The sequence below is a fragment of the Populus nigra genome, chromosome 16 (assembly GCF_951802175.1).
Source record: "Populus nigra chromosome 16, ddPopNigr1.1, whole genome shotgun sequence".
NCBI lineage: Eukaryota > Viridiplantae > Streptophyta > Magnoliopsida > Malpighiales > Salicaceae > Populus > Populus nigra.
This window is the reverse complement of record NC_084867.1, coordinates 11964988-11977068: the sequence shown is the minus strand read 5'-3', so window position 1 is coordinate 11977068 and position 12081 is coordinate 11964988. Positions and strand designations below refer to the sequence as shown.

At 35.6% G+C, this 12081-nt stretch overlaps 1 protein-coding gene and 1 long non-coding RNA gene across 3 annotated transcripts; one reads left to right on the top strand and one right to left on the bottom strand.

Moving 5' to 3' along the window:
* Positions 1-1467: 1467 nt before the first annotated feature.
* Positions 1468-2345, top strand: LOC133675241 (uncharacterized). Its single transcript, XR_009835380.1, has 2 exons — positions 1468-1928; positions 2023-2345. It is a non-coding gene; the product is annotated as an uncharacterized LOC133675241 (long non-coding RNA).
* Positions 2346-3007: 662 nt separating this feature from the next.
* LOC133675057 (protein MEI2-like 1) lies at positions 3008-11560 on the bottom strand. 2 transcript variants are annotated; one of them, XM_062096327.1, is made up of 15 exons: positions 11075-11560; positions 10063-10239; positions 9841-9886; positions 8893-9231; positions 8168-8574; positions 7904-8062; positions 7643-7759; positions 7407-7555; positions 7036-7118; positions 6544-6936; positions 5424-6072; positions 4847-4931; positions 4648-4716; positions 4353-4532; positions 3008-3686 (listed from the first exon to the last, which is right to left on the bottom strand). In XM_062096327.1, the coding sequence occupies exons 2-15, from the start codon at positions 10141-10143 to the stop codon at positions 3534-3536; spliced, it is 2910 nt and encodes a 969-aa protein (XP_061952311.1). In that variant the 5' UTR covers positions 10144-10239; positions 11075-11560; the 3' UTR covers positions 3008-3533. The 2 variants fall into 2 exon arrangements, with proteins under 2 accessions (XP_061952311.1, XP_061952312.1); XM_062096328.1 differs by lacking the exons at positions 9841-9886; positions 11075-11560 and having other exon boundaries at positions 10063-10220.
* Between the last annotated feature and the right edge of the window lie 521 nt (positions 11561-12081).

The following is a 12081-nucleotide window of genomic DNA, read 5'->3' as shown; positions in this document are numbered from 1 at the left end:
TTAATCACACGATAGAATTATTATTTTTTAAAAAAATAACTTTTTTAAGATATGAATCGATATTCATCTAAAGTATTGGAATAAAAAAATTATATTATTAATGAAAATTTATATACAATTATATAGTTATAATTATAATTTCTATACAATAGTTTTTATTTATTTATATTCATTAGAAATCTTGACTTCAATTCATCTTAATATAACATACCAAATTCGGACATAATTAGGACTTGAGTGGATTATTTCTGATTTTCTGTCTTAAGAAAACTTGAAGGTTTAGCATTTACAAATATTGGTTTTTATTTAAGAGTTTGTTTGGCATGATTTCCGTAAATTATTTTTTTAATTTTTGATTAAATAAATAGATTAATTTTAAAATTAGAGTAAATTTTTAAATATTTTTAACCTATTAGTTCTAGCCCATATATCTTCATTTTCACAAAAAATCTTCTATTTTTTTTTCTTTTTTAGATATGCAGTGCAACTATAATTATTTTTATCATAAATTGTTGTGCTGGAGTTTGGTTGAACACGATGGTAAATAATTGAACAAATGATCATCTTTTACCACCAACAAAGATCTCTAGCAACACACTCAAGCATGAAAACTCTATCAGAGACAGGTCTTCTTTACAGCTAACGAGGATAGTATCAGAGACTTCGAAGCTGGGCATGAGGTGGTTTGTGATGGGAGATAATGACACTATTTTTTCCTGATAATTTGATTAGGGTTTTATCGAGGGATGAACATGATCAGTATTACTACACAGGGAGCAGCACAACAGAGAATCACAAGCAGAATATAGTTTTCAATCACAAAGCAGAATATAGTTATCCATTAGCAAAGACTCTAGCAAAGATGCAAGACTTGAGTTTATTTGCAGTCAAATTTAAGTCAGATGATTTAAGTCAGGGATAAAAAGGATTAACCTAGATTTAAACAGGTTAACCTTGATTTGTTTTTTTTTTTAAATATCAATATGGTATTGCTTTAATCAAAAAATAAATATATGTTATTAAAAAAAAAACTACTAGGTTTTTAACCCGAATTTTTCCTCGGATCAACATGAGTTTATCAATTTATACAGAGTCAATTGTTTTTTTATTTTTTTTAAAACCTGAACTGGTCCAAATCTAAATCAACTAGATTCTACGTTAATTTATCTGACTGATCTAAGTTTTACAGATAAGATTATTATATTATTATATAATTTTAAAACTCAATATAAATTAAATTAATATGTATAATAATTATTATTTTTAATATGCAAAGTTTGACACTTATATATATTAATAAAATAGATTGTTTTATTTTGTCTTCTTCATAATCATTTATACCTATATCAAATATAATTTTGTCTCCACGTCATCTATCACGAACAATGATGTGTTTAGTCCTTTTCTTTCTTGCAATGTTTGATCTTTTGACAATCTATTTTTGAAAATTTTTCTGGCCAGAATGATTTCTACGGCGACATATTTGGATTCCTTGCAATTCATCCTATCACCGCTTTAGCCTCCCTCCACCATTTCAACAAGATACAACCAATAATTCCTCAGAAGAGTAGGTTGCGAGTCCTAGAAAAGCTCAGGGCTCCGGCCAAACTAGACCCTGCTGCACTCATGCAAAAATCCATTTGCCATGCCCAAAACACGAAATTGGAGTGTATATGTATCTTGGAGCTATGCAGTTCAGATATATCGGGGCATCCTTTATCCACGAGAAATATAAATGATAGCCAGAAGGCCCAGAACCTTTTTCATTTGATACCTAACAGTTAATCCTGAAGGTTTCACATTCAGCAACCGACCTTACTACGAGCATGTATGTTTCACATTTGTGACTGGGAAATAGGCCGTCCTTTACAAATAGATCGAGTGGAGGTTCATAAGAGACCTAAACCTTACCTTACCTGTGGGATGGGGTAAGAAAGTTCTATAACTATAGTTTTATTTGAGGTTCCTAAGAACTAATGTGACAAAGTTATAGTTCTGATTTTCCATTTGTGTTTTGAGTAGGCTCCTAGAAGAAACTGTTGCAGAACCTTACCCACAGAGAAAAAATGACACGTTGGAAGTTCAGGTAGCAGAATGCAGAGAAGATGATGAAGTCATTGAAGTTCGGTGACAGAGATTGAAGAGCTTGTTTTTTAATGTGCCTTGTGTAATTGATTAATTTTTTCCATCAGCATCTAGCATTGCAGATTTTGATGATAAAAAACTTGGGGCAGCGAAAGAAAGGGAGTTAGCTCATTTACGTAGGATACCATGATTCAATTGTATAGGTCAGTATTTATTTTATTTTGGAAAACCTCAAAATTACCTTTTTCTACAAGAGCAAATCAGCTTCATTGATGAGATTGCATGCTTTCACTCAAAATGCTGGCAGAGGATATGACTCTGTCTGACTTGTTTGCTTGTGATATGCTCTAGGCTACTGTGCCTCCTGGCCATGTTTCAGCAGTTGATATCGAATGATGTTCCTTTATGCTGTAAAAGTGATGTTTTATTTGCTTTTAGACAAGCTGTGGATGGTTAAGCAAGTTAGGTTTCATTGTGTTGGAATTGACCTCTGGATGCATGGCTACAGCTTCGTTAGGTATTGTGGTCTCTGGACCACAGCTGTGGCCCTTGGTGTGTTTTCTGTCGTTGTCTCATGGACACCGTCAAAGTTTTCCGAGGCATCACCAGGAGCTCTTCAGCTCTCTCTATTATTTGCTAGTTTCCTCTTGCACGAGTGCCACCGAATAAGGAATTCCCTCTGCAACTGATGCAGCAATTTATTTATGCCTTCTACTAGTTAATCCCGTTTCACAATTTTGAATTACTTCATCTTCAATCATCGCCCAAAGGCCTGTTATACTACTGCACATTTTGTAGTTTCATGACGACCAAATTTGTTCTCGAGTTATTAATTGATATATAACTAGAATCAACATGCAGGCAGATGTCCAAGCTCCCAGCTCCCATTGCGGAAAAAAAAAAAAAAACACAGGAGATGGGATGACAAATAAATAGTATTGTTATTAATAGCATTCTGAGGACTTCAAAAATTTCTACAATCAGGAGGATGCATTAGCGTGCGATAACTCTCCTTGAGCAATCATGCCAGACCTAGGGATTAGAACAAGAAACAGAACCAACAGGGAACCCCAAAACATACAAGGAAAAATGAAATTGCAGAGATACAAAACTGAAAAAAACAGGGAAAATCCCTCCTCTCCTGCACAGATAGAGAGCTTCTGTACATTGAAATTGTTTGATTCAAATATCTGAAATTTGAAGCCTTTGTTAAGCCACTCTCTAAAATCATAATTAGGCTAGATGGGTAAATTTGTGTGGGAACAAAGAAAATTCTGAACCCACTTGATTCTGAAGATACACTCTGGCATTCAGAACTTGGTAAATGGAGTCTCTATAGCCAAAAAGGGAGTTGTCACTTGTCAGGTCACCCCTAATATACAGAACTGGGGTGGATACGACATTTTGCACCCATACAGGGTTGGAGTTAGTATGGCAAAGAAAACTACTCAATCGGAACCGGATGGAGAGTGTATTCCATTTGGAGAGTCCTCTCCATTAGCCAAAGTGGAAGGGCTCCCACTATGGTGGTTCTCCTCATTGCCACTAGATCGAGGTTTACCCAACCTTGATCGAATATGAGTGCCCATGGGGAATGGTTCCTGCAACGAAAAAAAAAAAAAAAAGTTTTAGTGACCATTAAATTAAAAAAGGGTGAAACAATCAGTTATTGAAAAGCTAAAATGCTGAATAACACTGAAAATAGTCCTGAAAAATCAATCCTCTTTCATAAATTTTTGTGTACTAAAGCATGGCTAGCCACAACTACATACTTAAAACTGTAGTCCAGAGAAAGAAGATAACCAGTAGAAAAATCCTAATCACCAAACAACAGATTCGCAACAACTTCAACCTTCCTTGTATTCCTAAGTTCTTTGGTATTTTTTATTCTCGTAATGATGTGGGATTTATCATCTATGACATGCTTTCAGTTGATCCATTATTTTTCGCTTGTTTTTTGGGAAAAATAAAAATTCTACATTGGTTACTATCAGATGAACTAGTAGAAAATAAGTAACAACATGCAAGCATTTGGTTATTAGCCCTAATTAGATATATCACTTCAAAAAGATGCTTGAATCAGAGGCAGTATTATAGCATTCAAAAGATCTCTACCAGCTAATCTGACAGCACCATTATTTAGGAAGTCATATACCAGAATCAGTATTCAGGAAGTATAACCATGATCAGAAGACATACAAAGAACAACCCAAGGTAGCCAATGATTAGACCTTTTGACAGGCCAACTGAATGTCAAAGTATCTTACCGGATCACCAGCATTGGGACCATCAGAATGAAATAGTATAGGACGACAGCGTTTATCCTCATTCATCAAGCTTGAATTCTGGAAATGCGCAATAAGAGCAGTTTTTCCCTGAATACGAGCATATGCAAGAGATGCCACTTTCTCGCTGTTGAACTTCTCCCACTTTTTTCCATTGAATGCCTACAGAAGACGTGTTCGGCCTCTGTTAGCTTCTACATCTCACATGCATGAAGGAGAATTCCTTTCATACCAATGAACATAAATTACTATCATTCCATTCAAGCTAATAACACACCTTATGGAATGGAATGATCTGTTGAGGATCAATCATATTGATGAATGCATAGCCCACATTGCATTTATTCTGTTAAATCATGTTGTAAATCTCAATTAGAGCTTAAAAACAGGAAAGCAATAAGTAATCTCATATACATGTGTGCATTGTGCACCATAATATTATATACTAAGGTTGATCCACCAGAAAATTCACTTGCCTTGAAGTCAATTGGCAAGTAAATAAAATCATAGGTTCCTCGACACTGCTCATCAATCGCAGCCAGAAGCATCTTTGAAGTATATCTACAAGAGACACCAAATAAAATGAGAAGACAAAAAAATATAAAGTGCAAAGAACACAGAAAATGCACCAAAGGGATCCAAATGCTGTCAGATTCCATAGGAAACCAAGAATAAAAATGGCCAAAAGCAGCAAACTTGACATGCAATGAATGTGAACACCACCTTGTTATGTAATAAGCCCCAGTCTACTAACATGGTTGAATTAGATGGCCTGGACCAAAAACATCCTATTGGTCTGGTGGGGGTGTTCCCACATGCTGTAAGGTTGCTGGCGGTTCCAATCAGAGAAATTGGAAACTAACTCAAAACATTACCAGCACGGATGAAAATCATGAAAAAACAAGCCATACATAGCAAGTTTGCCACATCAACCAATAACCTTAGCCTTTAAGACATAATTTTTTTATTTTATTTATTTATTGGGGGGGAGGGGGGAATTCAGATCATGAAGGCAAACAGGAAAAAAGTTGGATGGGCAGGATTTTCACATACTTGTTTGGAATGTTCTTTATCATCAATGTGGTTCGGTTGTCATCGCCACGCAGTATGCAGTCAACGTCAAGTTCATATTGTTTCTTATCTGAATGATTCGAATTCGATTCAATTCTACGATGTGAGAAGTTTCGCACGCGCTCATTAGGAGAACCAAAAGAGGCTGGCATTGAAATCATTGGGTTCCTCCCAGGGAACATTTGGCACATCTGCGGAGAAGTGGGTAGGCCAGTGGCTTTAGTCATGTCCATACAACTTCCACCATGAGAGAAAATGTTGTGGGAGGCAATTTCCATTGGATGTGGTGGAGAGCTACCAGGAAAACCCACACTCCGAAGAGCACCCAAGTGAAAACTAGAAGCTTCAGGAGACTCCCCAGAAAATGTGTGCCGCCTATCCCATAGAGAAGGATTGACAGCTGGTGCAGATCCAATGTGATGGGGTGCAGGTGCAGAGTTCAGCATAACTGTATGTCCTCTAGGGAATCCAGGCATGTGTGGAACATGATGAGTGTGAACACCGTTGGCAAATGATGGTGAATTTGACCAAATCATGGCATTTGAAGGATGTTGTTGACCTGACTTGGAATTCTTCCATACATAATGATGCCCAGGAAGAGTGCAGCTTCCAGTTCCAGGAGATCCAAAAACTTGAAAAAGATTCCACACAATAATGAAAATAACAAAACAATCAGTAAATTAAAAATTGAGGAACCTTTTATAACAAAGGTAAACCAGATTTGAACTTTTAAAGATAATAATAATAATAATAACAACTGGTTCAGTTAGCACGTGGACCAACAGTACTTGCAGCAAAATGGGTTTTCTCCATCAATGCTTTTATAACAGAGTTAGAACACCATAATTATTCAATACGTCTGAAGCATTACTATAGCTGTTCTTTTATATTTATCTATGAATCGAGGACATATTTTCACATTTACAAGCCCGTCAATATCCAACTTTTAAAAATCCCCAAGCCATCTTCAAAATCAGGAATCTAAAATTCTCTCATCATAAAAAAATTCAGTTACTGATTTTCATCCCTCATTGAAAAGACAACAAGAAAAAGAAAGTATAAACGAAATGGTGCATGGCACATGATGATCATCTGAACTTACCCCCTCCATTAAGCTCCATCATGTGCCCGTTTGACCCTACCCCTCGAATATGTAAGCTGTTAATTCCTTCTGTCACTTTGGAAGTGAAACTGCTGGGCATGTCTCTGATAGTGCTTGGAGAGTTGTATGGAATAGTATTGGCAAAACTATCATGGTACTCTGGCAAGGAATGAGGATGAATGCTTGGAATACATTTGTTGCCAAACTTCATTTCATCTATGGAGAATTGTTTAGCAGCACTTGCTGTCACTGGAGATGGTAAGTTGTTTGAAACACTAGAACTCCTGTGAAGTTCAGCGAATGCACCCAGCTGTGATGGGATAGCAGAATGTAAAACCTGAGAAGATCCATTAGCCATGTAGCTAGATGCTGATACTCCAGGAGAAAATGTGGCTGTGAAACATGTTTTCAGAGCATGAGAAATAAAACTCCCGTAAGGAAAACAAGTTCAGCTCATTTAATTGAAACAAATTGTGTCAGACAAAATCCTACCCGATGGTCCAGATGATAAGTCGTTAAAGGGGCTCTGTAAAAGATTACGTTCAGCTTGCTCATGCTCAGGCTGTTGCATCAAGCTGCCAATAAAAAAAATTGAATAAATTATCAGCAGCAGATAAAGAGGGAGAAGAACAGTTGGAAATCTGCAAGCAGTATATCAAAGAAACTGAGAATCACCAATCCAAGTTCAAGCAGAAGAAAGATAGAAGCAAAGAGTTGAAAAGGACAAAAGGTAGCAAGCAATTTGGATTATGCCTTTTTAAGACCACATGATAAATATTAGATCCACAAAGCCCCATTAGAAGTTAATTTCAATCTTAACAGGAAACTATGCTGTAGAAACTGTTACATGTGAAGTGAAATACCTTCTAGTGCCCCCTGGGTGACTTGATTCAATCTTGATCTGCTTGCCAGCAACGTCACTCCTATTTAGCGCAGAAAGGGCTGCTTCTGCGGCCCTAATGTCATAGTACTCTACGAATTTGTGATGATGCTTATGTGGGGATTCACGGATCTGCAAACCACATACAAATAACAGTATGAAGCAGGAAATCTTTCATCTTTATGTAAAAACTGAAATAATACTCCGTAAACCAACTACCTCTTTAATCTCCCCATAAACACTAAATATTTGACGAAGCTCGTCAATTGTAACAGAAGAATCAAGGTTAAAGACCACTAGAGTGCCCTGGTTCATATCTTTCTCTGATGGATTGTCCTGATAGAATAAATAGCCAAAAAGAAAAACCAAGCTAAAAAAGGTCAAATGAGCAGGTACAGCGACCAAATATGTACACAGAAATCAGACAAACAAACATAATCAAGCCCATAAGTTCAAGATAAAAATATAATACTGACGCACTTTTGGAATTGAATAATGTATGTCAAGATTCCTATGCTTCAATGGCTTATTTTGAAGTGCACTCATTGCATTTCGAGCTGCTCTTATATCATAATAAGAAATCATCACAAAGCCACGGTGCTTGCAGGCTGTATAGAGAGTTCGAATATCTCCATATTGCTGACAGAACATAACACAAATGTCAGATGACATGCAAGATAAACTGGATGGACTACCTGATGCAAAAGTCAAATAAATTACTGCAGAATGTAGAATAATATGCACCTCAAAAAGAGCCTTCAATTCAGAAACTTCAACGTTGCTATTGATGTTTCTGACAAAAAGTGTTCTAGAAGGATGCCCAACAACAATTGAACCATTAGAGTCCCCTTGACCATTGGAAACTCCCCTGAGGAGACCAGAATTTCCTCGGGCCACATCCCCTTCTAATTCCATGCCTCCACCACTGCCGAACAGGTCAAAATCTTCCAGATCATCCAAGTTATTGATCTGAGCATCACGCCCAAATTCAGTAGTCACTCCAGAAAACAGGTTATCTTCAGTGGGGAGGAGATTTCCTATAGTTTTCGCCTCAAGTTCTTCAAGTGATTCAAAAGGTTCTTCTTCCTCATGGGAAGAAGTGATGGTCTTAGCAGGTTGATGAGATTGAATGTCATTTCTTGATGGCCTCACTGCAAATATGCAGAGTGGATTTTGTCAAACGTATGGCAATTGGTAACTTTAAATCTTTTAGATAAGGCTGGAAGCAAGGAAAAAAAGAATCAACCGATAAAATGCATTGCTGAAAAGATATAAGATCACAAAATTTAAACATGTTCAAAGATTTATCCCAAAAAAATTGAGTTTGCAATTTACATATACATTCACTTGATGATAACAAGACATCCATTACAAAAGCTCTCCTCGACACATGATACGGTAAGGAATGCCATAAGAGAACACATGATAAAAAAAAACAATTAGATGTATGTTGTACAGAGGAGGCTTACACTTTCTACTAAATATTTCAGAAAATGAGCTCGAGAAGAGACTGCTTTCCCACTGGGTCCCACTGATATCAACCCTACTTCTCCCTGTACTATAGGATGCAGGTTGCATTGACAAACTTGACCAGGATTTTGGATGATGATCCATGGAACTCCATGCATGCTTGGATGTATTAGCACTTACTTCACTAATGAGTGACTTCTCTTTTTGATCTCTGGCTAGAATTGACCGTGATACCTCCGCATGATGCATTAGAATTGGTCCACCTGGTGAAATTTTTTCCAAAGGAAAAGAAGCTACACAGTTGCCGCTGGGAATAGGTATCTTTCCATCCGTTCCAACTGAGGGACAGGATTATACAATAATTAAAACAGAGATATCCTCCAGGCAAATCCAGTGAGAAATTAAATAGTTCCGAGAAACTTGACATGTTGTCCAAGAACACAACCAGGCAGATTAATTTAAAAGATTTGAACATATACGTCACTAAGATATTAATTAAGAATTGTTAGACACTGAAGCAGGAACACGATGCCAGTGATTACATTATGAAAACTTTCACTGTTGTTTCACAACTCTGTAACAAGAACGGGAAACAAAGATTGAAAAAAACATCTGAACCTGAGTGGAGTAAGATATAAATCTCCATATACAACAAACATGAAATCTAAACAGCCATAGAAATACCAGCGACAGGTATGGAAACCTACTGATGATGTTAATTCAGTTTAAAATGACATAAATCATTCACTCAATGTATGTGCTCAAACATTCACTCCATTTGGAGCACTCCAATTCTCCAATGACTTGACTTTCACATAAAAAGGTCCAAGTTAAGCCATGTTAGCTACGACCCACTACAAAAGCCGACTCCATCGAAGGAGACTTTTAAAGAACACTAATTAGCAGATTGGAGTAGTTCTAAAGGCAAATAAAAAAATGGCACCAACCTTGGTGATCGGGCATTACATTAGGCTTCCAAAACCCAATTTGTCTCTGTCCAATACAAATTGCAAACAAATTACTTAAATAACAAACAAAAAGATTATCACTGTACCACTTCTTTTAGGTACAATGAGGGCCACCAAGTCATAAACAGAAAGATAATCCAAATACAGCTCACGTTAATACAATGCAATGTCAAGGGTCACCAGATATATATTTGAACTTACCTCAGCAGGAAAATGGATGTCATCGAAATAGTGGGAGGATGCAGCAGTACTACCCCTATGATCCATAACTTCAAACGGCATGGTGCAGCTTTAGAGACACCCAGAAACTCTCATCAAAAATCTCTTTTACTATCAAAATTGTTGGCTCTGTCCGCTGCTCATTGCTTGCCCTTTCTTCTGTAGAGAACTCAAAAACGTCAAAAGTCAGTTTCTTCAAACAAAACAAACAGCTAAGAGACTTTGATATCTTTTAAATTGTTACAAAAAAGGAGGGGGGGGGGGGAGTTTAAAGCCCACATCATTTTAAATTATAAACAGTGGAAAACAGTTATCAAAATTAAAGATGCATGAACCCATAAAACAACTACTTGTTCAGTGAAACGAAAAGGTTGGTGCTTTCTTGTCAAGTTAGCAAACCCAAAAGAGATTATGCAAAAAAAAAAAAAAAACACCTAGATTAAAATGACTCTTTTACATTCAGTATAGTCGTAAATATATATAAACAGTTGCTAACCCACCAACAACCAAATCATTAATGCAAATGCTTTGTTTTCTGAAAACAGAATTATAATTATAATAACTTCCTAATTAATTTTAAATCAAAAATAAAATATTAAAACCTTAATGGCTTCGTAGAAAACAAAGCAGTGAATTTTCCCATTTTTAGAAAAATCAAAGACAGAAAGGAAATGTAACAGATCAAGCAAGAAGAAAAGGTAGCAGGCAAGCTCCAGTTTTGAAGGACTTGTAATTACTTAAAATTAACCATTTTTAAGAAAAACTATCAAAAGCTAAACACGAAAAAAGCTCATTTTTTTACAAAAAAATCCCTATCTGACCGACCTAAAGGAACCAGAACGAAAAAAATTCAAACTTTGAAATTGATTATAAACTTAAACCTCAAAATTAAGCTAAAAAATCCCAATTTAAAAAAAAACAGTAATCACTAAAAAAAAGTCCAATTCCTTATGACCAGAATTTGACCTAGTCTAATAAAACAGAAAAAACCCACCTTTCCAGAAAAACAAAAAGCTAAACCACCTTCATCATCTCCAATTTCCCTCTCTTTCCCTCTCTCCCCGAGAATTGTGAATATTACGAGGAGAAAAGAAGAAGAAGAGGAAGAAATACACAATTAAATAAGAAGGATCGAAGAGAGAGAGAATGAGAAAGAGAAAATGAAATTTCAATTTTGTGATCTACAAGAGACTCATTTTTCTTTTCTATTTGCCAGCACAAGCTTTTTGGAATGAAGAGAGAGAGAGAGATACAAATTAAGGGAAAGAAACAACAAAAAGGAAAGAAACAGAATATACTTTTGTTAAGACATAATTTGGAATCCGGAAGAAAAAAGAGTGAAAATCCCGGCGAGAATTGGTGGTCGCCGGTGACTCAGTGAGTTTTAGAGAGAGAAACAGATGAGTTGTTAGAGAGAGGGAGAGATGTTTGTTGAGGGAGGTTTGGTTTGAAATGAAGACAAGGCAGAAAAGAAACAGGCGGGTGTGGGTAAGTATAATGTAAGACTCTGATCTGATGGCAAGGATTTTTTTTTTCTTTTTTTCTTTTTTCTTTTTTATTTCTTCTTTTATGTGTGTGGATAACACGGAACGGATTAATGCAAGACTGGCATTGGACTTTGATTCTACTTTGATTCGGGGAATAAAAAGGGCATCTTTGGTTCGTGCCATTTAATTATGGTGACTTTGTGATTACAGTTGAATCGTATTTTTAAAAACAAATTAAAATTTATTAATTTAAAATTATTTTTATATTTTATTATTATTTTGATGCCTTAGTGTTAAAATTAAATTTTTTTAAAAAAATTATTCTAATTTATTTTTAAATAAAAACAATATCAACCATATTTTCAAATAAACCCTTAAATAGAATTTGTTTTTATAATTTGGCCGCGCCTTTAAAAAAATTTTAATTTTTTTATGTTTCAAATTAATTTTTGTAGTTTTTTTTATTGTTTTGATTTTTTAAAAATTATTTTAATATATTTTTAAATAAAAAATA

What these genes read in the sequence shown, in the direction of transcription:
- LOC133675057 (XM_062096327.1), bottom strand. Translation starts at nt 10,143, where the DNA reads ATGCCGTTTGAAGTTATGGATCATAGGGGTAGTACTGCTGCATCCTCC. An exon ending in ATAAAGAACATTCCAAACAA is followed by an intron (nt 4,932 to 5,423) that starts GTATGTGAAAAT and finishes TGTCTCTTGTAG; the next exon opens with ATATACTTCAAAGATGCTTC. An exon ending in ACTTGCCAATTGACTTCAAG is followed by an intron (nt 4,717 to 4,846) that starts GCAAGTGAATTT and finishes ATGATTTAACAG; the next exon opens with AATAAATGCAATGTGGGCTA.